Source organism: Palaemon carinicauda, chromosome 22 (genome assembly GCF_036898095.1).
Source record: "Palaemon carinicauda isolate YSFRI2023 chromosome 22, ASM3689809v2, whole genome shotgun sequence".
NCBI lineage: Eukaryota > Metazoa > Arthropoda > Malacostraca > Decapoda > Palaemonidae > Palaemon > Palaemon carinicauda.
In genome coordinates, this window is record NC_090746.1 from 50,275,369 (window position 1) to 50,302,685 (window position 27,317).

Genomic DNA, 27,317 nt, shown 5'->3' on the forward strand with positions numbered 1-27,317 from the left:
GATAAGGGTTCTACCCTTTAAGGGTTAGGAGTGTAACACCCCAGCCCTTGAAATATTTAATATTGTAAGGTAATCTAAAAACTGATTTCTAATTGGAGTATTGAAAAAGTTATATCCTTTCAATATAGGATTGGGCTCAGCAAATACCCGGGTAGGGATACCCAAGATATGTTAGAAATAACTACTCGTATAATATATACTGTAGTTTTTCTATCTGCAGTATATCCTATACTGCAAATATACTGACTACCTGTATAAACATATACTGTAGTTCAGCCGACATGTCGCCGGCATAGCTAGTTCTTGCTGGCACATCCAGCATGATAGCTAAAAGAGAGAGAGATAGCTTGGAGTGAAGGCTACCTATTACTGTGTATGTACACAGTAATTAAGGTTGTAAAGTTTAATTTTACTGCCTTTCTCCAGAAATAAGGTTCAAATGGAAGGGGAGAATGTAACATTCAGGCTTCCATCCAACCACAGTACTATTGCCGGCAAGGTCCCGCCGACACACTGCCGGCAGGCTAGCCTCCGGCAGTACTAGTACAGTCGGCGTGCTGCTGGCTGAGTCAGCACCTATCTGTGCTGGCGTGGCCGGCGGCACTCCGACAATAGAACTTGTGGCTAGCAGTCCAAAGGAGAACTGAAGAACCTTAGAGACAGAAGGGACTTCCCATTCACAGCCATCATGGCTGCCGGCAGCCGCCAGCCACCGGGAGCCTGCCAACAACTGGCATTTCTACCAGCAGTATGCATCGCCACTGGCAGCCATCATAGCCGCCGACATTTGTAAGACACATGGTTGCCGGCATCCAACATGGCCGCCGGCAGTTGTCATGGCTGCATGCAGCTGCCATAGCCTTAGACAGCCGGACAACGGCAGTAGAGAGGGAGTCTGGCCGGCCCCGGCAACCCACCGGCAACGGTAAGGTTGCAGGACACCGGTATCATAAAGGAACAGAGGGGGAGGAAAAGGGTCCTATATGAGGTGTGGTAGGAGCCGGCAATGTTGCCGGACCTGAACACCTTGAAGAAACTTTGTTTCAGTATCTGCGCTATCTTAGGCAGCAGGAGAATCTTCTAATCTCCAGCTTAGGGTGTGCCAACGCAGTTAAGGGAACGGCAGCAGTGCCGCCTCCACTCAACAAGGGGGAAACAGAGTTCCTTTGCCGCACCATCCTAAGCCTTAGAAGATACTACACTTCAGCCTAGAGTCTGTGAGCATAGGACTAGTCTACTAGGCCACAGGGAGAAGATGGCGGCATCATACAACCACTTCAGGTGTCGCCTAGGGAGGGCTAGCCTTCTATGCTGGCAGCCTAGCCGGCAGGGGAATGACTTCACCCTGCCGGCTGATTGCCGACTGCCGACACAAGACTTAAATACTCTGAGTTTCTGATCGAATCCCAAAACTTGCCATCTGCAGTTAAGGGACAAGACAGAAAACCCTAGGCTAGTCATGCCTGAATTAAAATTCAAGGCCGACCCATTAGGGTTGTAGCCTAAGGCTACACTCAGAGGGAAGAGAGATTACCCTTAAATCTCTAATAGAGACGAGTATCAGTTATATGATAGTTCTAGGAGATATCAATCTCCAATGAATGATAACCAATACACGAGGGTAACCGGGGAAATGTCGAAAGTATATGTTGCCTAGGTTAGGTTACCTAGGCAAGGTGAGATATCGGTTACCTAAATCACCGAAACTCTGACATATACGATAGACACAGAAAAAGGAAAATTAGGCATATAAATATCTTGAAAAGTATAAAATGCCTTAATAGCTTTCATAATTAAATAATTAATGCTATTAAAACCGGGAATGTCGTTCTACTAACTAAATAACACATGCCCAATGAACGACAGCGCCCATGGCGCCTCCGGTATCAGGCTTAGCTCCTAATCACAATAAATTACTCTAATCTCACTGTGAGACAGGAACTAAAATACACATATTGTAAAGATTCAATACTCAACTTTCCAGAGGCGAAAGGAGCTGGAGATTGCATAATAATAATCCTTGAAAATCGATCGAAAATGTCAGATCAACAGGGAACCCCACTGTGCGAATTCGCTACAAAATTAGGAATGTCAGCCATCTTGGATATGGCACTGTTGTGATACTCAATAGTAGTATGAGAACTAGGGTAACCTTGATACGGCTCCCCTTCTATTCTGCCACTTTCCCCCTTGAAGCGTAAACGCTATTAGGGGTGCAGATTACTATGTGGCGTGTCAATAATACGTCCTCTGATATTATGCGATATCCTTGAGAAAATTTAAGGATATTCGCGCCAGGATTTAGAATTCTGGAGACCTAAAGGTAAAATTCTCTGGGAATATCACTGTAGTACATATATCCCTTGGGAAGCTATTTATAGGAACTTCCATCAGGACGACATGGCTTGAGCCCAAAAATATATATATATATTATATATATGTATATATGTATATAAATATGTATGTTTGTGTGCATTTTATAGTTGTCCCGGTGTCGAGTTGTCCTGGCGTTGAGTCAGCGTTGTTTAGTTGGCGGTGTTGAGTCGGCAGTGTTTAGGTGGCGGTGTTGAGTTGTTCCTTTCCCACTTTGAAGACGGTGTTCCTACTCGCCTTGGCTTTGACCAAAAAAGTTATGACATTGCCTATTCAAGGGGATTGGGGGAGGTAATTCTTGACTTCGTCCATTACTGTATTGCTAAGACTCAAAATCCAGTAGTAGCGACGACCCAGAACTCATGACGTCAGAGGCATTGCAACGTTCCTAGCTTTCAAAAGAAACTACTCTGTGGCTTAGATATTGTAAGTGAGCATGTGGAAGTGTCAGATGAACTTTACCACCCATTACCTGCAAGAGGTGACCCACAAGAACATAGAGACACTTTCCATTGGTCCTATGGTGGCTGCACAACAAGTATTTAATCACCTCAGGCTCCTTGGATGGACAAGTACTAAAGGGTTGAGGCCAAAGATTACCCAGGATTAGTCTGGTATGAATGTGTAAGAATGACTGGCTTTTTCTTTCTTTCATCTTCCCCTCTTTTGGGGAATCAGTATTCAGGGTCCTCTGCAAACCGGGCCTCACCTATCTGCAGATAAAACCATTATCCTCTTGTAACATGGTATTGAAATAATACTTGTTGCGTCCCCATACCCCTAACGATGGGGATTGGGTAATGTCTATGGTACCCTCGGAAGATTCTTATGACTCGAAAAACTCTTATCAGGATAGTCACATTTCTAGTATCACAAGCACACAGCTTGCTTAGGTCGCATGCCGTGCGTAGCATAGTTCTAACGAGGTGTAGGGCTTCTACTAGGTACGTGTGGAGCACGTACGGGAAAACCACTGGTCAATGCCAAGAAGCCAGTTGGCATGGATTTCCACCCTCTTAAGAGGTAAGTCATCCCCTATAAATAGTGTTGGTTTGTATTAGTGACGGAGCAAAGGACAAGTTTTGAAGTAATTTGTAGTTTTCCTAGCGATACATATCGGCCCGCCAGCCCAGATGTGCGAGTGAGCAGGGTAGCAAACCACCACCACCCCTTACCACTAACTAGCAGGTGAATAGTTAACTCTCGTTAAAAGTCTTATGGCTCACCTTTCAGCTTTGCCAGAAGTAATATCCCCTACAGGTTTGTATTGTTAGGAAAAATACAAATTTTTTGCAAATGTAATTTTTTAAAGACTGATAGGGTTATTTTATCAGAATCTTCATCTCTTTTGGTTTGTCGGGTTAAATTCTTGAGGAACTGCTATTTATTGAACAAAAAACTCTAGATATATGATAGATTGTGAACTTAATACATATGCACTTCAAAAATAATATAATTATTTTTTAAAAGATTACTATACCACTGAGAATTAAATTCTTTAATTCAGCTGTGTGAATTACCTAATTAATTCAAAAGTTTGGTCAAAATACCAAAGGTGATAATAACGATTATTTAAGTCAGCTCTCAATCATGTGTGCATTACAAATAAGTTTCTGTCTCTCATCGAGATCAAACCCAGGGCTTATGATATAAATGCCAAGATGCTGCTACCCTGACAAACCCCCAAAAGAAGTTGGGCTTGTCGGGTACTGTGTAACAACTAGGTCCAGCTTCTTTATGACATCTGTTGGTTCCATTGGGAGAATCCTTGCCTTTAAAATCTAAATCGTAGATTTGATTCAGCTGTTTGGTAGAAATTTGATGGTAATTAAGTGATGTTGATAATAGTCTTGATAATCCTTATTTTAATAGGCATTTTTATCCTAAACTTATGTTTGTTCCGTAACTGAAATACAAACTACGCTATTTAATATGGGTAATTACTTTCGGCGTAGCTGAAATGACGAGCCATTAGAATTTTAACGAGGGTTTACTACCCCACCGCTAGTTAGCGGGGGGTAGGGAGGGTAGCTTGCTACCCCCCCCCCTCACACACACCTGTGCTGAGTTCACTTTGCTCTCGGCTCGGGTGCTAGACGGACATGTCCGCTGTCACCCTCGCCTACTCTGACAGCCATTATTAATCTTTTTTTTCTTTTTGACAGAGTGTTTGTGAAGTTGGCCTCTGCGATGCGAAAGTGTCCCGGCTTACCTGACCGTCCTTGTGGTACCTATATGTCAGCGGTCGAAATGGACCCCCACACCTTGTGTCCTTACTGTAGGGGCCAACGGTATGATAGAGATAATGTATGTGGTGAGTGCAGGGAGTGGTCTACCTCCCAGTGGGAGAGGTTTTCCCAGCACCGGAAGAAGTCCAGGCGGGATATTTCTCCTTCAAAGGTTTCTTTGAAGAGAGAAAATCCCAAGGACTCTTCTTCCGTGGCCCAAACCTCCTCCGAAGCTCCCACTCGATCGGTTTCTTCCGAGAGGCCGTCGAGTGGTAGCGTAGGCCGCATTTCTGTTGACCAATCTCGGTGTTTGGGAGAGGGATTTGCCTCCCATAGCGAGGCAGCCCCTCCTCCTCCCCCAGGGGAGGATTTAAATGTTGTTTCTAATGTCTCTAATAATGATTTGTTACAGCTTTGGGCTTCCTTGAGGCTTGAGGACTCGCCCTCCAAGGAAGCCTTGTTTGACATAATCAGATTAGAAGCAGCTGTCAAACAGTCGCCGACTTTAGCAGAGTTTGATCCTCTGTCTATCGTCGAGGTTGTTGTGGCAGAGGCTTCTGATGAGTTGTATCAAACCTCTGCTCCTGAAGTTGCTGATGTAGCTGAAGGGTTAGTTCCTCCCTCCGAACATCCTTCGAGGGAGGAAATAAGTCCAACGGTCTCTCCTGCAGGTGATTCGCCCCCTCGGGGGAGTTCAGTAACAGAGACTCCTCTTCGGAGGACTGCTGATGGTCAGCCTGCTGACCCCACGGCCCCCAGAGGGCGTATAAGGCGTAAAGCTCCCCTTCCCCTTTGCCGTAGAGGCCTTCCTTCACCTCACAAGGGTGTTAGGAGGCGCCTCTTCGGTTCATCCTCGTCGCAGTCCGCCGCAGAGGAACCTCGCCGTCATTCTCCGACCGTTCCAGTTGCATCCCTGGACCTCTCCGCAGATCGTTCGCGATCTCCTTCACCTGCCAGAACTGCTGACCTGCCGTTCCCGTTCCTGGCCGCTAATGCGCTGTGGGCGCCCACGAATCCTGTTTTTAAACGGGCAACGGTCCCTTCGGGGCAAAAGGGACTTTCACACATTGTGTCTAAGTCCCTTAAGCGCCAGGTATCCCCTGCACGCCAATGTTCTCCTGCGCGCAAGCGCTCTCCAGCCGCTGTTCCTGAGACAACGCGCCAGCGATCACCAGCTGCTGTTCCAGAGACAACGCGCCAGCGCTCACCTGCGCGCCAACAATCCCCTGTGCGCTAAACTGCTCGCCAGCGCGCCACTGCTCGCCAGCGCGCCACTGCGCGCCCTCATCCTGATGCGCGCCTACGATCTCCTGCGCGCCCACGATCTCCTGCGCGCCAGCGCTCTCCTGCGCGCCAGTGCTCTCCTATGCGCCAGCGCTCGCCTACGCGCCAACGATCTCCTGCGCGCCCACGATCTTCGGATCTGGGCGCAAAAGGGAAGATATCTTCTTCCCCTGCTCGCCAGCGCTCTCCAACGCGCCATCAAACGCCGACGAGCCATCAGACCCCGTCTGCTCGCCATCCTTCACATACGCACCATCGCGCGCAGTCAACAACGCGCGCCCTGCGCGTTCTCCTGTTCCTGATGGGCGCCCTCTTTATCCCCTGCGCGCACGCGCCCAACGTTATCGCCCTCACAGGTTCTTCGGGATCCTGCACGTCCGCACGCGCTCGAGCAATCGCCTCCACGCGTGCGAACGTTTATCCAGCCTGCTGTGTGACCTCTGCATTCTCCAGAACGCGGTCCTGCGCGCCATCGATCGCCTGCGTGCCCACGCGCTCCTTCGCCTGCGTGCCATCGCTCGCCCACGCCCGCTCTCGCCGGCCCGCCATCACTCGCCCTCGCCTGCGCGCCATCGCTCGCCCGCGCGCCCACCCGCCCACGGGCACCCTCGCCATCGCCCCCGCTTGCAATCCAGGCAAATTTCCATTGCGCCAGCGCCAGCGCGATTCCCAGCACTATCCCACGCTCGAGGCTGCAGGACAACGCGCAGCCAGGTCATCGTCATCGCGTTGCCGCCGCCCCCCCCCCCCCCTGCAAGCGCAGAACAGCGCGCTCACCGGAGGGAGGAAGAACTCCAGATAGGTCCAAGAACTTTCCTTCTTCTTCTTCCTTTCAGGCAGACCCTGTTTTGGTTTCTACTAAGGATCGAACGATCCCCTTCCCTCGCCGTCAGTCAGCAGCCCTGATTTGGGTCCCTTGTCAGAGCGATCATGCAGGCCTTAAAGCCTGCTTTCTCTGAGCTGGGCCACAAATCAGTGGCAGTTTCGTCTCCTCTGAAGAGGAAGAGAGGAGTAGATGACGTGGTGACTTCTCCAAGGGCTAAGCTGGCTCCTCGGAAATCTTTGAAGAAGGCTGCTTCCCCCCCCAGACTTTCTCTCCCTCCCCTTCGGACGAGGATTTCCCGTCCTCAGGGGATTCATGTGAGGTGAGGCGTTCTCCCATCGCACCAGTGGGAGAAACCCCACCTCGCGCAGAGAAGTCTTCTCGGGTAGGGGTGGAGAAGAGCCTCCCACCATCTCTGTTGGAGTCCTGTATCCCTCCTAGGAGGGAGTCGAAGGACTGTAAGTCTGTTCCAAAGTCGTCCTCGAGGATTAGACCAGAGCCAGCCAAACCCGCGGAGAACGTCCACGAGTCCCCCCAAGAAGAGCCTTTGGGGACAGGAGACTTTGCTGCCAGCCCTTCAGGAGGAGAGCTACAGGAGTCAGAGCATGCATTGTGGCAGGTTCTGACCCTGATGAGGAATCTCAATGGGTTCGCGGCTCCTGAGATTTTCCCTCGAGAGGGCAAGGACACGGTCTTGGACCGAGTCTTTGGTACTCAAAAACCCTCTAAGGCCAGCGCGGCCTTGCCTTGGTCCCAAGGGGTTAAGAGTGCCAGAGATAAGGTCGAGGGCCAGCTCTACGAGCTTGCTTCCTCCAGCCGTTCCAGCGCCGGCAACAAACTCCTCCCGCCTCCTCATGTCCATCAGAGGAGGTACTTCGAGATCATGGAGGAGTCCTGTTTAGCTCTTCGCCTACACCACTCTAGAGAGACACTCCAACCGGCAAGTGTCTTTCTCGGCTACGGAGATCCTAAGCCAGGAGGTGGCGAAGTGTGCCATGCAGGCAACTTCGTGGTTGGACATCTGGCTAGGGTCTCTCGGCATCCTGTTACGATCCGAGGACCTGTCCAAGGAGAGTACCAGGAAGGCCTTGGAGACCTTCCTACTTTCAGGCACTCGTACCATCGAGTTTCTAGCCCACCAAGTCTCGAACTTGTGGGCTAATTCCATCTTGAAGCGTCGAGTTGCGGTGTCTGAGAGATTCCACACGAAGGTCCCCAGCACCGAGGTCAGCAGGCTCAGACATTCTTCCATCTTGGGGAGGAATTGTTTGAGCCTAAGGACGTGGAACAGGCGGCTGAGAGGTGGAGGAAGTCCAACCAGGACTCTCTCCTACATAGGGCTTTAACATTGAAGCCCTATAAACCTCCAGCACCTCAACAACCACGCCCGACCAAGACAACGAAACCGGCAGTGGCAGCAAAGACAACGGTGTCAAAGCCCTATCCTGTCAAGGACAAGAAAGGCAAAAAGTCCTCCAGGGGAGGGAAAAATCCTAGTGGGAGTGGCCAAGGCCGCAAACGCTAGGATTGGCAGTCCCCCTGCATGTCCACTAGTGGGGGGATGCCTACAAAGTTGCGCAAACAGGTGGCAGCAACTCGGGGCCGATTCCTGGACGATTTCCGTAATCAGTCAGGGATATCGCGTCCCGTTCATAACATCTCTACCTCCCCTGACAGTGAATCCAGTGTCGTTGAGCTCCCTTGCCATGGGATCGGCAAGGGGGCAAGACCTTCGGGCAGAAGTCGAGACCATGTTGAAGAAGGGCGTTCTCCAAGAGGTCGTTGACGGCTCCCCAGGCTTCTTCAGTCGACTCTTTCTTGTAAGGAAGGCGTCTGGAGGCTGGAGACCAGTCATCGACCTCTCAGCTCTGAACAGGTTTGTCAAGCAGACCCCGTTCAGCATGGAGACGGCAGACACGGTCAGACTTGCAGTGAGACCGCAAGACTTCATGTGTACACTGGACCTTAAGGACGCGTACTTCCAGATCCCAGTCCATCCGTCTTCAAGGAAGTACTTAAGATTCAGTCTAGACAACAAGATCTACCAGTTCAAGGTGCTGTGTTTCGGTCTCTCCACAGCAACTCAGGTTTTCACCAGAGTGTTCACCCCAATATCGTCGTGGGCACACAGGATCAGCATCCGTCTCCTCCATTATCTGGACGACTGGCTGATCCTAGCAGACTCGGAGTCAGCCCTTCTTCGACACCGAGACAAACTTCTGGGACTTTGCCAAGATCTGGGGATCACGGTAAATCTCGAGAAGTCTTCTTTGCTTCCTACTCAAAGACTGGTATATCTAGGCATGATCTTATACACCAATCTCCACAAAGCCTTCCCATCAGACGACAGGATAGCAAGGCTGAGGAGGGTCGCGAATCCTTTCCTCAGACGAGACGAACTCCCAGCCCAATCGAGGTTACGTCTCCTCGGTCACCTCTCATCCTTGGCCCGTCTAATTCCCAACGGTCGCCTCAGAATGAGATCTCTGCAATGGCGACTCAAATCCCGGTGGAATCAAGGACACGATTCCCCGGACGTCATGGTCCCTATGGGTCCTGCGTAACGGACGGACCTTCAGTGGTGGGTGACAGACGAGAACCTACGAAAGGGAGTGGATCTTCTCGTCCTCCCCCCCGGATTTGATGCTGTTCTCGGACACCTCAAAGAAAGGGTGGGGGGGCCCACGTTCTGAACCACAGGACTTCAGGCCTGTGGTTAGAATCAGAAAAGTGCCTCCATATAAATCTGCTAGAAATGAAGGCCGTATTCCTGGCCCTTCAACAGTTCCAACAATACCTGGCGGGTCACTTTGTGGTGGTGATGAGGGACAACACCACAGTAGTGGCTTACATCAACAAGCAGGGAGGTACCTTTTCAGAGCAGCTATCCCATCTTGCAGTAGAGATACTGAGATGAACCGAAGTCCATTCGATTCCACTATCAGCTCGCTTCATTCCAGGCAAGAGGATTGTGCTCGCCGACAGTCTGAACAGAGCGTCTCAGATAGTGAGTACCGAGTGGTCTTTGGATCGTCTAGTATCCAACAAATTCCTGACTTTGTGGGGTTCCCCGACTGTGGATCTGTTCGCTACAGCGTTGAGCTTCAAGCTCCCGTTGTACTGCTCCCCAGTCCCGGACCCAAAGGCACTCTGGCAAGATGCCTTCCAACAACGGTGGGACAACATCGACATATAAGCCTTTCTCCCGTTCTGTCTGATGAGGAGGGTACTCAACAAGACCAGAATATCGGTAAATCTCTCGATGACCCTTATAGCTCCGCTATGGCATCACGCGGAATGGTTTCCAGACCTTCTGCAACTCCTAACGAAACTCCCGAGAGAACTCCCTCCATGACACGAGCTACTCAAATAACCACACGCCAACATCTTTCACAAAGCCGTAGCTTTGCTTCGGCTTCACGCCTAGAGACTATCCAGCAACTCCTTGCAGAGAGAGGATTTTCGCAGCAAGTTGCAAAAAGGATGTCTGGACACCTGCGAAAGTCATCCACAGGGGTGTACCAGGCAAAGTGGAGAGGTTTCTGTGGTTGGTGTCGTGGAAGGGGTATCTCGCCACTCGATGCCACTATTCCAGCAATAGCGGAGTTTGTGTATTTGCGAGAAGAAATGCGCCTTTCAGTCTCAGCAGTGAAAGGCAATCATTCAGCCTTAAGTCTAGCCTTCAGGCTCAAAGGAGTGGACATTTCTTTTTCGCTGGAACTTTCCCTACTCATACGAAGTTATGAACTTACCTGCCCTCAGTCGGAAGTGAGACCTCCTCCATGATGTGTGTGATACTGCCACATACATCCATGTGATCAATGTAATGGAGGGTGACAATTTAAACTAGTAGGTTCTTTAAAATCTTGTATAATGAAGATAAACGGACATAAATGTGACAAGCAGCGGGAAGCAGGTCCATGCTTGTCGATACAGTGACCACTGAACAATGACTGACTACTATATGCACATGGCGGAAAGAAAAGCAGTGTTGACACATATAATTACATTGTTGCCACGATGCATAATGAAAAAGTGGTCTTACAGTATGAGTAATAGGAAAAGATAAATGGAAATAAATATCATTCTTCTACAAAATAATAATAAAGCAAATGTACATTAATGTTCATAAACTGTACGTAATGTAAATAATATACAGCATAATATTAGATCTCTATACACCTCCCTCCCCCTTTACGCTCGTAGCAGTGTCTCGAGCGGAACGGTAATTTCTCTGAGCTAGTCGAGGTGAATGACGAGGGACATTGGAGGGTTCGGATGATGGCTCTCTTTCCTGGCCAGAACAAGGGGACACAGGTTCTTGGGGAGAGGTGTCATCACTTATATTAGCCACTGGGCGTAAATGTCGTCGGTTTCGAAACCATACACGACCACTTGGAAGGCGTACATCATACTTTCTGGCCATTCCGCAGCCCATCACGGTACCAATCTTGTCCCATCGAAGTGTCGTTGCGTCCTGTATCCTGACTCGTTGGCCGACGGTGAGCTTGGGTAGATGGCAGGCATGAGAGTTGTAAAGGCTCACTGCCTGGTCGGTTTGGGCAGCAGTGCGGCGGTCGTAATCTTCGGTCTTAGTTTGCCACTCCTCTTTGAATGATCTGGGGTGGGCTGGAACACAAGTGCGGAGAGGATGGCCATAGAGAATCTGCGCAGGGGAGCGTCCAGCAGGGTTCGGTTTATTCCGAAGCTCCATCAGTCCTCTATCAAAGGCTTCACAATCTATGTTCCCGGATGGGGCGGTCTTGAGGATAAGGTGTTTCACAGCTTTCACGGCAGCTTCTGCGTGTCCATTAGACTGAGGGTAATGTGGAGATGTGATGATGTGATGAACTCCCCAGCTATCGGCAAATTGCTTGAAGTCGTGGCTGGAAAATGGGGGTCCTCCATCAGTTTGTAAGCGGAGTGGAACACCAACCTCACGGAAGAAAACACTACATTCTTGTAACTCTGGCTGTAGTTGTGTCACGTCCACAGGGAACAACCACAGGCCAGCCTGAAAGTCTATCAGCAATAACAAGGAAGGATTTCCCTGCTACGTGGAAGAAGTCAGCCGACACACTTTCAAAGGGCCGGGATGGGTGGTCGCCACACATGTAAGGTTCCTGTTGCTGACTAGGGAGAAGCTGTTGGCAGGCCTCACAGCTTTCTACTTTACTCTTAATATCTGCATTGATGCCTGGCCAGAATACTGTCTGCATTGCACGACGTCGAGTAGCTTCAATCCCTCGGTGGCTGTCGTGGAGTCGATCCAAGGTGCGTCAACGGAGGGCTGCAGGGATGACGATCCGGGGTCCATACAATACCAACTCTCCATCCTCGTAAAGGTTGTCCCGCAGCTTCCAATACGGGAGGGCGGAAGCGTGGAGATCATAGCGGTTGATGAGAAAGTCATTGGATACGTAATGAACGAGACGACTGTAATCTTGATCCTGAGATGCAGCCATGCGGATCTCTTGTAGAGACTTATCCTCTTCGATGATGGGTTCTGTTGCCTGGTCGTCAGTAGAAGTGGCGGTGCTGGCAACGATACGCCTGACATGTGCAGTCGAAGTAGTGCATTCTTCTTTATCTTCAGGTGTGGGGCGACTGGTTGGGGAGCGAGACAGGGCGTCTGGTATGCAAAGTTGTTTCCCTGCACGCCATACTGCAGTGAAGATGTAGGGGGCCACTTTCATCTTGAGACGTTGAAGGCGTGGATTCTCAATAGCATCCAGAGTGTAGTGATTGAGAATCGGTATCAAGGGACGATGATCAGTCATTAAAGTGAAATGCTGAAGTCCGGACAAGTATAGGCAGCACTTAGCTATAGCCCAAGTGACTGCAAGTAGCTCCAGCTCTATGGTGGCGTAACGAGTCTCAGTATCCGTAAGGAAACGAGAGCCACACTGGACGAGACGCATCTGACCTCGGCCGTTATCTTGAAGTAGGACATAGCCGAGACTATATAAGCGTGAGGCATCTGTTTGTAGAACTACAGGCGAAGCAGGATTGAAGGGTGCTAGGACAGGAGGTGAAGTCAGAGCTGTCTTGACTTTCTTAAATGCTCGCTCATGGTCGGGTGTCCAGACAAATGAGCGTTTGGGATTCATAAGTGGGCGTAGGGGCTGTGCTGCTGCTGCGATGTCTGGAGTGAAGTCGGCAAGTTGATTGACAAGACCCATAAACGACCTGACATCTGTGACATTAGATGGTGTAGGAAAGTCCCGTATAGCTGATACCTTGTCAGGGTCTGCTGCAATACCATCGGATGATAAGACATAACCGCAAAAGTTAACTTTAGGGGCGGCTACAGTGAACTTGTCCTTGTTGAGGGTGATACCGTATTGACGGCATCTGGTTAGCATCTGGTGCACGTGTTGTAGGTGGGAAGGGAGATCCTCGTCGGAAAGGAGGATATCATCTACAACCTTCACACAGTTGGGAACACCTTGTAGTGCCATATCTCCACGGAGGCAGTATGCATCACCTGTTGCTGAAAATCCCATTGGGCCACGACAGTGCTGGAATCTTCCGTACGGAGTTATAAATGTAGTCAGCTGGCGGTCCTCTTCTGCCAATTCCATTTCCCAATAGCCATGCAGGGCATCCGCTGTGGTGAAGTACTTCGCAGTAGGAGAGATATTGCGGACAGCATCATGGGGCGTTGGTGATGAGTGTGTAGGGCGGGCTACCTGAGAATTTAGATGGGTGTGATCCACAGTGATGCGCACACCTTTGTCCTTGGGTACCAAGACCATGGGATGGCACCATTCAGAGGGTTTGTCGCCTGCTGGTCTGATGATTCCTTGTTGCACCAAGGAGTCAAGTTCTTCTTTCACTTGATCTCTGAGAGCAAACGGAATGGTCCTGGGCGTATCGACAGCGAAGGGTGTAGCGCCAGGTTTCAGGTGAATCCTCATTGGAGGGCCTGCCATTTTCTTTAGTGGCTGGGTTTGTAGATCCTTCTTGGATATGAGGACTTCGCTGAAGTGCCAAAGAAAATAGTCCTTAATAGCTGCAGGTGACGTCATGGCGGAGGCAGGAAACTGAGCGCATCTGTTGACATGTGTTACCTTGAGGATAGGCTTTGGGAAGTCCGGTGACACTATGGCAAGGGCTCAGCAATGTTCACGAGAGAGGAGGGGAGTCTGGATATTCTCATGAACATGTATGGTTGCTGAGCAAGACTTGTTGCCAAGACGAAGTCTTGCCTGGAAGTATCCTACAGCCGGTGTCATGAGGGATCCATCTGCTGTCACAACGTCTGTCATGGGTGGAGGTTCAAGGCTTGTCCGAGGTATGCCGAGTGCATCCAAATATATGGTGCCAATCACTGTGATGTCTGCTCCTGTATCAGGGATTAGCTGGATATGTGATGATATATCGCCAAATGACAGAGACAGTGACTGGTGTGGGGGACTCACTACCCGAGTTATCACCCACGAAACGGCAGCTGGTGTTTGACTTAGTAGTAGGAGGTGAAGCTGTATATCCAGTCTGACTTTTCTTGGTAGACGTACACAGCTTCTTAAAATGTCCCTGTTTCTTGCAGTTATTGCACTGAGCTTCCTTAGCAGGGCATTTCTGAGTGCGGGGCCAATGACCTGTTCGTCCATAGTTATTGCACGATGCACCAGTGGCTGGGCATTGTCCGGAATCTTGTTTGCGAGAGCAATATTGACAAGGGTCACTGTTATGAGACTGGTGAGAATGTTGATCAGGAGATCGATGAGAAGTCCTCTTCTGTTAACGCTGGTTCTTCTTGTATGTAGATACTGCGTTGACTTAGCTAGGGGAAGATGCAATGGCTGATGCAGTTGCACGTGTAGATTCGTAGGAGCAGCAGCATGTCACAAACTCTGCAAGGGTAGATGAAGGTTGGAGGGGGATAAGGCGTTGTATTAACTCTTCGTCTCTCACACCCATCAAAATTACCATCTGCAATTGCCGTTCAGTGCAAGAGGTGGGGTTGCCAGTGCACAAGTCCACTTCATCAGCGAGATCCTTGAGGCATGCATAGTAGTCTGCAAATGATTCTCTGACAGCTTGTTTACAGGACAACAATTCCCTGCGTCGTAAGGCTTCATTTCTAAGGCTGCGAAAGTGCTTCTGCAGTGTATCCAACACCTCTGTAAGGGAAAGTGATGTGTTGGGAGGGATGCCCAGTGTATGCGTAAGCAGGCGCTGGACGTCCAGGGAGATGCAGGTTCTAGGGTGAATCAGCTGGGAAGTTTGATATAATCTATCAAGTCCAACTAATGCTGCATAATCCTCAAAACGCAGTCTCCATTGGCGAAACGCTTGATACGTTGCATCTTGTTGCAAGAGAGTTGGAGGATGGACCGTAGGCTTGCTAGAAGTTGTAGGTGTATGCACTGAGAAGCCAGGGGTTGGGGGAACAGGTGTAACAGGAGGTGCAATTATGGGGTTAGGTTGCTGGGGTTGCGATGCCGCAATCTGTCCTGATAGCAAGGAGAAAAGGGACATGAACTGCTGGTTGTCTTCCTGTCTTGATTGCTCCATCTGTAGTCTGAAGGTCTGCTCCTCTTCTCGTCGTCGGTCTTGTTCTTGCAGACTGGAAGTCTGTAGAAAATGGATGAGATGAAGTATATCATTACTGTGGTCTCCTGACCTATTGGGAGTCAGGGGAGGAGGGAGAGTGGTGCTGGTATCTTCATCAGCAGTGGGGAGGTGCAAAGGTACTTCGTCCGTCGTCAGACCCTCCATTTGATCCTCTGCCTGATCCACTGTCTGATCCTCTGTCTGATCCAGTAAATCAATTAGCTGTTCCTCTTGCTGAGCCATATTGAGTTTGGTGTTGTAAAAGAGTTTGAAATCTGTAGAGAGCCAGAAAAATATCCAAATCGCTGTATGTTAGCAAAAGAAAGCACTTTGGATAGTTAAAAATTACAATGTTTGTCAGTGAGCTTGTGAAATAAGCGGCAGTTGGGTGAGATGAGCGAATGTGTGTTGCGATCAGAGGGGAGGCGGGTGGGGTGAGTTAGCGTGCCTCTGGGCGAGAGCCTTGGGCCTCAGTCACCATCGATGCATGAAAGAAGGAGGACGTGTGGTGGGGCTGCTGAGAGAAATGGCGCCAGAGTTCAAATGTCCTAAAAAAAATTGTTGGCAAGGATACTAACATAATACAACACAGCACTGTAACACACTGACACTCCAACCCTGCACTGCACAAACACTGTATCGTTCTTAAGAGACACTGTAGTTAAAATCTCGAGTCACTGTAAGGGATCCAATGTGCGAGACGAGACGAGAAGTAAACAGCAATGGCGGTCGTCGTCTTGGAATCCATAACGTCCGGTTACTCACTGCGCCATGTGTGTGATACTGCCACATACATCCATGTGATCAATGTAATGGAGGGTGACAATTTAAACTAGTAGGTTCTTTAAAATCTTGTATAATGAAGATAAACGGACATAAATGTGACAAGCAGCGGGAAGCAGGTCCATGCTTGTCGATACAGTGACCACTGAACAATGACTGACTACTATATGCACATGGCGGAAAGAAAAGCAGTGTTGACACATATAATTACATTGTTGCCACGATGCATAATGAAAAAGTGGTCTTACAGTATGTGTAATAGGAAAAGATAAATGGAAATAAATATCATTCTTCTACAAAATAATAATAAAGCAAATGTACATTAATGTTCATAAACTGTACGTAATGTAAATAATATACAGCATAATATTAGATCTCTATACATATGAAACGTGGTTCGAGTTCTCAGGTCTCTTAAGAGACCTCCCTTCGAACCATTACGCCAGGCTTCAGATCGCCACCTGACTTGGAAGATGGTGTTCCTACTAGCTTTAGCTTCAGCCAAGCGAGTCGGTGAACTTCATGGTCTCTCGTATGACATCGCCCATTCAAGGGGATGGGGGGAGGTAACGTTCAGATTCGTCCCTGAGTTTGTTGCTAAGACTCAGAATCCGGGAGTGCCGGACCCTCGGTTCGACTCTTTTCGGATTTCGAGTCTTCTTTGTGTACCAGATGACCCAGAACATCTCCTACTGTGCCCAGTAAGGAGTCTGAGGCTATATCTTAAGAGAACAGCTGCAGTTCGTCCCCAAGTGCAAGCATTGTTTGTAAGCACTGGGAGGACAAAGAGGAGGGTTACCAAGAATACTATCTCAGCATGGATTCATAGGGTAATCCATCTGTCCCTGAATCCTGACCCTCTTCCGTCACGTCGCCCTAGAGCACATGATGTCAGGGGTGTAGCTACGTCCCTGGACTTCAAAAATAACTTCTCAGTGACGCAGATGGCCCCAGAGTTCAAATGTCCTAAAAAAAATTGTTGGCAAGGATACTAACATAATACAACACAGCACTGTAACACACTGACACTCTAACCCTGCACTGCACAAACACTGTATCGTTCTTAAGAGACACTGTAGTTAAAATCTCGAGTCACTGTAAGGGATCCAATGTGCGAGACGAGACGAGAAGTAAACAGCAATGGCGGTCGTCGTCTTGGAATCCATAACGTCCGGTTACTCACTGCGCCATGTGTGTGATACTGCCACATACATCCATGTGATCAATGTAATGGAGGGTGACAATTTAAACTAGTAGGTTCTTTAAAATCTTGTATAATGAAGATAAACGGACATAAATGTGACAAGCAGCGGGAAGCAGGTCCATGCTTGTCGATACAGTGACCACTGAACAATGACTGACTACTATATGCACATGGCGGAAAGAAAAGCAGTGTTGACACATATAATTACATTGTTGCCACGATGCATAATGAAAAAGTGGTCTTACAGTATGTGTAATAGGAAAAGATAAATGGAAATAAATATCATTCTTCTACAAAATAATAATAAAGCAAATGTACATTAATGTTCATAAACTGTACGTAATGTAAATAATATACAGCATAATATTAGATCTCTATACACATGAAACGTGGTTCGAGTTCTCAGGTCTCTTAAGAGACCTCCCTTCGAACCATTACGCCAGGCTTCAGATCGCCACCTGACTTGGAAGATGGTGTTCCTACTAGCTTTAGCTTCAGCCAAGCGAGTCGGTGAACTTCATGGTCTCTCGTATGACATCGCCCATTCAAGGGGATGGGGGGAGGTAACGTTCAGATTCGTCCCTGAGTTTGTTGCTAAGACTCAGAATCCGGGAGTGCCGGACCCTCGGTTCGACTCTTTTCGGATTTCGAGTCTTCTTTGTGTACCAGATGACCCAGAACATCTCCTACTGTGCCCAGTAAGGAGTCTGAGGCTATATCTTAAGAGAACAGCTGCAGTTCGTCCCCAAGTGCAAGCATTGTTTGTAAGCACTGGGAGGACAAAGAGGAGGGTTACCAAGAATACTATCTCAGCATGGATTCATAGGGTAATCCATCTGTCCCTGAATCCTGACCCTCTTCCGTCACGTCGCCCTAGAGCACATGATGTCAGGGGTGTAGCTACGTCCCTGGACTTCAAAAATAACTTCTCAGTGACGCAGATGGCCCCAGAGTTCAAATGTCCTAAAAAAAATTGTTGGCAAGGATACTAACATAATACAACACAGCACTGTAACACACTGACACTCTAACCCTGCACTGCACAAACACTGTATCGTTCTTAAGAGACACTGTAGTTAAAATCTCGAGTCACTGTAAGGGATCCAATGTGCGAGACGAGACGAGAAGTAAACAGCAATGGCGGTCGTCGTCTTGGAATCCATAACGTCCGGTTACTCACTGCGCCATGTGTGTGATACTGCCACATACATCCATGTGATCAATGTAATGGAGGGTGACAATTTAAACTAGTAGGTTCTTTAAAATCTTGTATAATGAAGATAAACGGACATAAATGTGACAAGCAGCGGGAAGCAGGTCCATGCTTGTCGATACAGTGACCACTGAACAATGACTGACTACTATATGCACATGGCGGAAAGAAAAGCAGTGTTGACACATATAATTACATTGTTGCCACGATGCATAATGAAAAAGTGGTCTTACAGTATGTGTAATAGGAAAAGATAAATGGAAATAAATATCATTCTTCTACAAAATAATAATAAAGCAAATGTACATTAATGTTCATAAACTGTACGTAATGTAAATAATATACAGCATAATATTAGATCTCTATACACATGAAACGTGGTTCGAGTTCTCAGGTCTCTTAAGAGACCTCCCTTCGAACCATTACGCCAGGCTTCAGATCGCCACCTGACTTGGAAGATGGTGTTCCTACTAGCTTTAGCTTCAGCCAAGCGAGTCGGTGAACTTCATGGTCTCTCGTATGACATCGCCCATTCAAGGGGATGGGGGGAGGTAACGTTCAGATTCGTCCCTGAGTTTGTTGCTAAGACTCAGAATCCGGGAGTGCCGGACCCTCGGTTCGACTCTTTTCGGATTTCGAGTCTTCTTTGTGTACCAGATGACCCAGAACATCTCCTACTGTGCCCAGTAAGGAGTCTGAGGCTATATCTTAAGAGAACAGCTGCAGTTCGTCCCCAAGTGCAAGCATTGTTTGTAAGCACTGGGAGGACAAAGAGGAGGGTTACCAAGAATACTATCTCAGCATGGATTCATAGGGTAATCCATCTGTCCCTGAATCCTGACCCTCTTCCGTCACGTCGCCCTAGAGCACATGATGTCAGGGGTGTAGCTACGTCCCTGGACTTCAAAAATAACTTCTCAGTGACGCAGATGGCCCCAGAGTTCAAATGTCCTAAAAAAAATTGTTGGCAAGGATACTAACATAATACAACACAGCACTGTAACACACTGACACTCTAACCCTGCACTGCACAAACACTGTATCGTTCTTAAGAGACACTGTAGTTAAAATCTCGAGTCACTGTAAGGGATCCAATGTGCGAGACGAGACGAGAAGTAAACAGCAATGGCGGTCGTCGTCTTGGAATCCATAACGTCCGGTTACTCACTGCGCCATGTGTGTGATACTGCCACATACATCCATGTGATCAATGTAATGGAGGGTGACAATTTAAACTAGTAGGTTCTTTAAAATCTTGTATAATGAAGATAAACGGACATAAATGTGACAAGCAGCGGGAAGCAGGTCCATGCTTGTCGATACAGTGACCACTGAACAATGACTGACTACTATATGCACATGGCGGAAAGAAAAGCAGTGTTGACACATATAATTACATTGTTGCCACGATGCATAATGAAAAAGTGGTCTTACAGTATGTGTAATAGGAAAAGATAAATGGAAATAAATATCATTCTTCTACAAAATAATAATAAAGCAAATGTACATTAATGTTCATAAACTGTACGTAATGTAAATAATATACAGCATAATATTAGATCTCTATACACATGAAACGTGGTTCGAGTTCTCAGGTCTCTTAAGAGACCTCCCTTCGAACCATTACGCCAGGCTTCAGATCGCCACCTGACTTGGAAGATGGTGTTCCTACTAGCTTTAGCTTCAGCCAAGCGAGTCGGTGAACTTCATGGTCTCTCGTATGACATCGCCCATTCAAGGGGATGGGGGGAGGTAACGTTCAGATTCGTCCCTGAGTTTGTTGCTAAGACTCAGAATCCGGGAGTGCCGGACCCTCGGTTCGACTCTTTTCGGATTTCGAGTCTTCTTTGTGTACCAGATGACCCAGAACATCTCCTACTGTGCCCAGTAAGGAGTCTGAGGCTATATCTTAAGAGAACAGCTGCAGTTCGTCCCCAAGTGCAAGCATTGTTTGTAAGCACTGGGAGGACAAAGAGGAGGGTTACCAAGAATACTATCTCAGCATGGATTCATAGGGTAATCCATCTGTCCCTGAATCCTGACCCTCTTCCGTCACGTCGCCCTAGAGCACATGATGTCAGGGGTGTAGCTACGTCCCTGGACTTCAAAAATAACTTCTCAGTGACGCAGATGGCCCCAGAGTTCAAATGTCCTAAAAAAAATTGTTGGCAAGGATACTAACATAATACAACACAGCACTGTAACACACTGACACTCTAACCCTGCACTGCACAAACACTGTATCGTTCTTAAGAGACACTGTAGTTAAAATCTCGAGTCACTGTAAGGGATCCAATGTGCGAGACGAGACGAGAAGTAAACAGCAATGGCGGTCGTCGTCTTGGAATCCATAACGTCCGGTTACTCACTGCGCCATGTGTGTGATACTGCCACATACATCCATGTGATCAATGTAATGGAGGGTGACAATTTAAACTAGTAGGTTCTTTAAAATCTTGTATAATGAAGATAAACGGACATAAATGTGACAAGCAGCGGGAAGCAGGTCCATGCTTGTCGATACAGTGACCACTGAACAATGACTGACTACTATATGCACATGGCGGAAAGAAAAGCAGTGTTGACACATATAATTACATTGTTGCCACGATGCATAATGAAAAAGTGGTCTTACAGTATGTGTAATAGGAAAAGATAAATGGAAATAAATATCATTCTTCTACAAAATAATAATAAAGCAAATGTACATTAATGTTCATAAACTGTACGTAATGTAAATAATATACAGCATAATATTAGATCTCTATACACATGAAACGTGGTTCGAGTTCTCAGGTCTCTTAAGAGACCTCCCTTCGAACCATTACGCCAGGCTTCAGATCGCCACCTGACTTGGAAGATGGTGTTCCTACTAGCTTTAGCTTCAGCCAAGCGAGTCGGTGAACTTCATGGTCTCTCGTATGACATCGCCCATTCAAGGGGATGGGGGGAGGTAACGTTCAGATTCGTCCCTGAGTTTGTTGCTAAGACTCAGAATCCGGGAGTGCCGGACCCTCGGTTCGACTCTTTTCGGATTTCGAGTCTTCTTTTTGTACCAGATGACCCAGAACATCTCCTACTGTGCCCAGTAAGGAGTCTGAGGCTATATCTTAAGAGAACAGCTGCAGTTCGTCCCCAAGTGCAAGCATTGTTTGTAAGCACTGGGAGGACAAAGAGGAGGGTTACCAAGAATACTATCTCAGCATGGATTCATAGGGTAATCCATCTGTCCCTGAATCCTGACCCTCTTCCGTCACGTCGCCCTAGAGCACATGATGTCAGGGGTGTAGCTACGTCCCTGGACTTCAAAAATAACTTCTCAGTGACGCAGGTTCTACAAGCAGGGGTGTGGAAGCGTCAGACGACCTTAACAGCCCACTACCTGCAAGACGTAACCCACAGGAGGCTCGATACGTTCTCCATCGGCCCTGTGGTGGCTGCACAACAGCTGGTTTAAAACCTCAGGCTCCTTAATGGACAAGTAGCAGAAGGTTGAGGGCATTGTTACCCGGTTTTAGTCTGCGTGAATGAAAAGGTATGTCTAGCCCTTATTCTTTTCTTCATCCTCCCTTCCCTTGGGGAAAGCAACATCCTGGGGTCTCTGCACAGCTGACCTCAAACCACTGTAGGTAAACCATGTTTCCTTGTGTTCCTAGTATTAAGCTAATACTGTCACGTCCCCATACCCTGATGAGGTGGTATTGGGAGAGTCCTAGCCTAAAGTTTCCATCTAAAGGACTTCAGGTCAACTTCCTAGGACGAGTCACACTTTATACCTTCACACACAGCTTACGTGGGCTGCAGCCCTTGCAGAGCAAGGTACTGTACTAGTGAGGTGCAGGGATTCCTTATTGTTGAGTGCTGACACACTCAGATACTGAGTCCCCTGGCATAAAAAGCCAAAAGCCAGTAATGGCCGGGACTTACCACCCTTCCTAAGGGTTGAGTCACCCATATTAAATAGCGTGGTTTGTATTTCAGTTACGGAACAAATTACAAATTCTTAGATAATTTGTATTTTTCCTAACTATACAAACCTTAGCTATTTAGTCAAATTTGCCCGCCAGCCCTATCCCCCGTGAAGTCCTACCTCTAAGCAAAGTGAACTCAGCACATGTGTGTGTGTGTGGGGGGGGGGGGGTTAGCAAGTCCCCCCCCCCCCCCCCCCCCCCGCTAACTAGCAGTGGGGTAGTAAACCCTCGTTAAAATTCTAATGGCTCGTCATTTCAGCTACGCCGAAAGTAATTACCCCTATTAAATAGCTAAGGTTTGTATAGTTAGGAAAAATACAAATTACCTATGAATTTGTCATATTGTTAATTATATCTTTTATTTTCATGAAATCCATGAATCTCTTGTATAGTCTGTTACTTAATTACAGATTACGCGCTTTCTCAACTTGGAGAAGATGCTACCTTGCTACAAGTTGAGAGTAACAGTGGGTTGTCTGAAAGCTATTAGAGTTATACAAAAGAATGGTCATTTACCTCCAAAGTCTGACATATTCAAGTCATATGCAGCTTATCCTCAGTTTTTTGGTAAGATAGCTATTGATTGGCTGTTGTAGTATTCATGTAGTGGCAAGCAAATAGCTTCTCTAGACGAGAAAATTCTTAAATCATTTATTGGTATAATAATAATGTACAGTATTGGGTATTGTAGTATGTTATGTCCTAAGAATATTTCAAGTGAAAATTTACATTTTTTGAGCATCAAAAATGTAAAGGTAAATATGAGATTTTCCATGTATATTTTGTTTTTAAGTTAGGTAACTTTTAATTATTTCTTATTTAAGTATTTTTCAATTAGCTTCATAAAGAATTTCTTGGGCTCAGCCATGTCGTCCTGATGGAAGGTTCCTTTAGGCAGCTTTTTAAGGGGTATTTGGCTACAGTGATACTCCCAGAGAATTGACCACAGGTCTCCAGAATTCTAACTCCTGGTGCAAGTCTCCTTAAAATAACTCTTTAGGATATCGCATAATATCAGGGGACGTATTTCCTGATACGACACGTCAATCTTCACCCCGAATAGAGTTTTCGCTCTGAGGGGGAAGAGTGGCGACATTGAAGGGGAGCCGTCATTAAGGTTACCCAGTGGATCCCCTTCCCGTACTACTGCGGCGAACCATTCCTTTTGTAGTGGCGAATTAAGCACGGTGTATCTCCCAACAGCTCTCGGTTTTGTTACTATTTCATTGATTATTACTACCATATATACTCGTGTAATGTTCGACCCCCCTATTTTGCCTTCGAAATCATGAATTCATCATATACCTCATGTAATGTTCGAGTCTTGATTTTGGCAGTAGGCTAGATGTTATGCTTCAATGTTCTTTTATCTCCAGCATACCATAATTACCAACAAAGTAGGGGTTATGCCTAAGTGCGACAAACAAATGTATAAAACAAATCGGAACAACACCTACATACTAACATCTGTTTACAATAACAGTTGAGTATTCAGCGTACATTTTCTAGCTAACACTTTTGTTGCGAACTGCCGATTATCATCACCGCCTAATAGCTTTCAAAACCAAGCAAACACTACAAGTAGCAAACAAAATTAGTTCATCGTTTTGCGTAACAAATTACCATTGCAGGTAATTACGGTAATTATAATTACCCGTTATGCTAATCATTTTTTTTTCTCACAATATATATGAATAAGAATTTACTCAACCCATCAAGATGTCTACCAAGAAATATAAAAAATTTACTGCAAAATTCAAGCTTCAAGTTATTGCAGCCGCTGAAACGACAAATAACGTTCAAGCTGCAAAAATGTTTGGAGTTACCGAAACTAGCGTTCGAACTTGGAGAAAAAAAACGTGGATTCAATTAAGAACATTTTTTTTGGTTTATTATTAATATCAATTAATGTACCATACCAAGTAAAATAAAATGAGCCTATTTTTTCATTAACCATATCACGTTATAACATACGCAACCCTACTGTTTGCTAGCTTCATACCTGCTACGTTATGGTAAAGTAATTACTCGTAGCGGAAAAAACTATTTTTGGGCTCAAGCCATGATGTGCTGATGGAAGGTTCCTTCAGTAGCTTCCTAAGGGTATATTTGACTACAGTAGATATTCCCAGAGAATTAAACTAAAGGTTTCACAGAATTCTAACTTCTGGCGCGAGTACCCATAAGGTTTCCCTTTAGGATATCGTATACTAGCAGGGGACGTATGCTTGACACGCCACATAGCTATCTGCACCCCACATAGCGTTTACGCTTCGAGGGGGTAGAGTGGCAATTATGGGAGGAGTTGTTCCAAAAACTCTCCTCATACGCTACTGTTATGGTACCTAGCGATGTAAACAAACGGCCGCCATATTGGCCAACGTCACATCCGTCTGCGCCAAATCCATTCCACTTTCCGTAGCGCATCCTAGGAGTTGTGTTTTCCCAGCTTTTGCTTATTTTCTGCATCATGTCGTAATCTTCGGCCTCGCCTTCTTCTGGAAAGTTGAGTACCATATTCTTGTATTGTTTAAATAAGCTCCAGCCGTAAAGTAACGATTACTTTTCCTTAAATCTTGTGCCGGCGCCCATTCACTACCAGTACCATCGTCATGTCAGTATCCTTGTTGGTATACCGCTGCCGGTTACCTGCCGGCTATCGGAGCCGCCGGCACGCCGGTGATCTGCCATCACCTTATAGCGTTACCCTTTCTCCTTGCCACTTAGACTGCTGGCTTAGAAGGGTTCCTTCCTGATGGAGATCCGCCGGCGCTGGTCGGGCCCCCGGCATGCCGCCCTGCTGCCGGCGACACTCAGGTACATTATAGTGGACAATCACTCCTTACCAGGCCGGCAGGGATTATTGTGCAGCTGTGGATAATAGCCAGTACTCTTATGGTATTGAGATACCCTAAACTGAAAACTATTGTGTATAGTTGTACAGTAAATAATCTTCCAGCATATTCTGTGCATCCATGTGTAGTCTTTTGCCGGGACCTATCCTATAGAAGAGGGTTTTGCATACCCCTCCTTCTCAATTAATTGAATGAACTCGGTTTTTCCCTCCTATCGTTCCTAATTCTCTGTAGGAAGACTAAGCTTGGCTCATCCCCCATGGGTGTTCCTCTTCCTCCCAGGGCATACTCAGCCCTCTGGAATTAGTTACGTTGAGAGGTCACGGCAATGGACTGGGCGGGATACACAAGTATGTGTCTTCCCTACCTTCCTTTCTAGCTTAACTATCCTAAGCTTATACATGGAATCTTATAAATAATTAAACTTAGTCCTAATCTAAGATTAAATTAAGTCACTTTTGTATTGACTTCAAGTACTCATAGCCTCTTTCTTTTACAGGAGTTGGTGAAGTGTGAGAGCGCCTTCTGCAGCGTTCGTCGCCCGGACTTTTATGGTCACCGGGCATGCCGATCCCACGCCGGCTGTTCCACCTTAAAAGGGGACCTTTGCTATTGGGACCCGCAGGTCTGCACCGTGTGCAAGAAACTGCTGGATGAGGCGTTCGACAACCCTCCGTCTACGGAGGATAGGGACAAGGCCCGAGAGACCCTGCGCAAGTGGGTGCGTGGGTTTCAAAAGAACGCCACGGGGCCCTATCTCCCAAGCGAGAAGATGAGAGCCATGCTCTTCCCCAAAACATCTGCGGATGCCGTCATCCCCAAGGACGAGATCCCGTGCGTCCAACTAATGGTCGAACCGGATGTCTCGACCGCCCTCCGACAGTGCCACATCGACGAGGTGGAGAGGATGTCGGAGGTCTCCGACGACACCGAGAGGACCCTCATGGAAGGGGGTCAGGAGGAAGAAGAGGACCTGGTGGAGTCCCCGGATTCTGAGGTCGAGATTCCCCGTACACCCTCTGTGACTTCCGTTGCGACCTCCGAGCCAATTCCTTCCACATCGGCCACCCCAGTACCCGGCCCAGCAAGTTCCCAGGATACCCTCCAGGTCTTGATAGCATTCCTGGATGAAAAGCTCCGCCAGGGGCAGGAAAACATCAGGAAGGAGATACTGGGCTTGAAAAAGGCGCCCAAGGAGATCTCCATCAAGGATCTCCCCGAGTGCTCGGTGACGAACCCCTGATGGCATGCGAAATTTATGCCTATCACCACAGGACGCATCGTGATTAACACTAAGCTAGGTGCCGTTCCCCTAGAAGAGGTGGAATTCTACCCTAGCTTTGAGGCCTATCCGGACTGCTTCGTCCGTCTGAAGTCTGAGCCATCCTCCAAGGAGGAGACCGAGCCGAATGAGGTAATCGTGCTAGAGCACTCCAAGGCTCAGGCTCTGCTGGCCAACTGCCTCAAGAGCAGGGGCTACACCAATTCAAAGGTGCCAGTCCTAAGCAAGAAACACCCGTCATTTCTTGCTTCCCCCACCATGGTCTTCCCCTTTGCTGAAAAGGCCTTGACCGCTGTGTTAAAGACGGTGGAGGAGAACAAACCCTGCCCTACATTGGAGGAATGTAGGCCTCTCCCTCGCCCTACCCCCGGACGATAAGAGCTGGAAGGACATCCAGCTAACTTTCTCGGTTGTGAAGCTGGAACCTGACGTCGCCGGACGTCAGTTCAACGAGAACCTTCCCAAGCTCACGGATTACCTCCTCCATCGGGAATTGGACACAAAAGAGAGGCTGGCTGCCTCTCTGTCTCTTCAGGTGGTCCTTGAGACAATGTCCTCCGATACTCGGGTCTCCACCGTCTACATGGTCCTCGCGAAGACCCACCTCGCCACCTTGTTGAAGGACATATATAGCTTCATCAAGGCTCGGAGGGCATGTAGAGAGTTCGTGTTTGCGGACGCAACCGTTAGACACGAACCCCGGAAACTGATCTCCTCGAACATCTGGGGTAAATATCTC

The 27,317-nt window shown here is 47.6% G+C and overlaps 1 protein-coding gene across 2 annotated transcripts in view; it reads left to right on the plus strand.

Moving 5' to 3' along the window:
* Taf2 (TATA-box binding protein associated factor 2) overlaps positions 1-27,317 on the plus strand; it is a 365,232-nt gene that overhangs the window by 292,823 nt on the left and 45,092 nt on the right. For both annotated transcript variants that reach the window (XM_068346184.1, XM_068346183.1), the window contains exon 19: positions 22,852-23,008. In XM_068346184.1, coding sequence (XP_068202285.1) covers positions 22,852-23,008 — 157 coding nt within the window. The remainder of the gene's footprint in view (positions 1-22,851; positions 23,009-27,317) is intronic.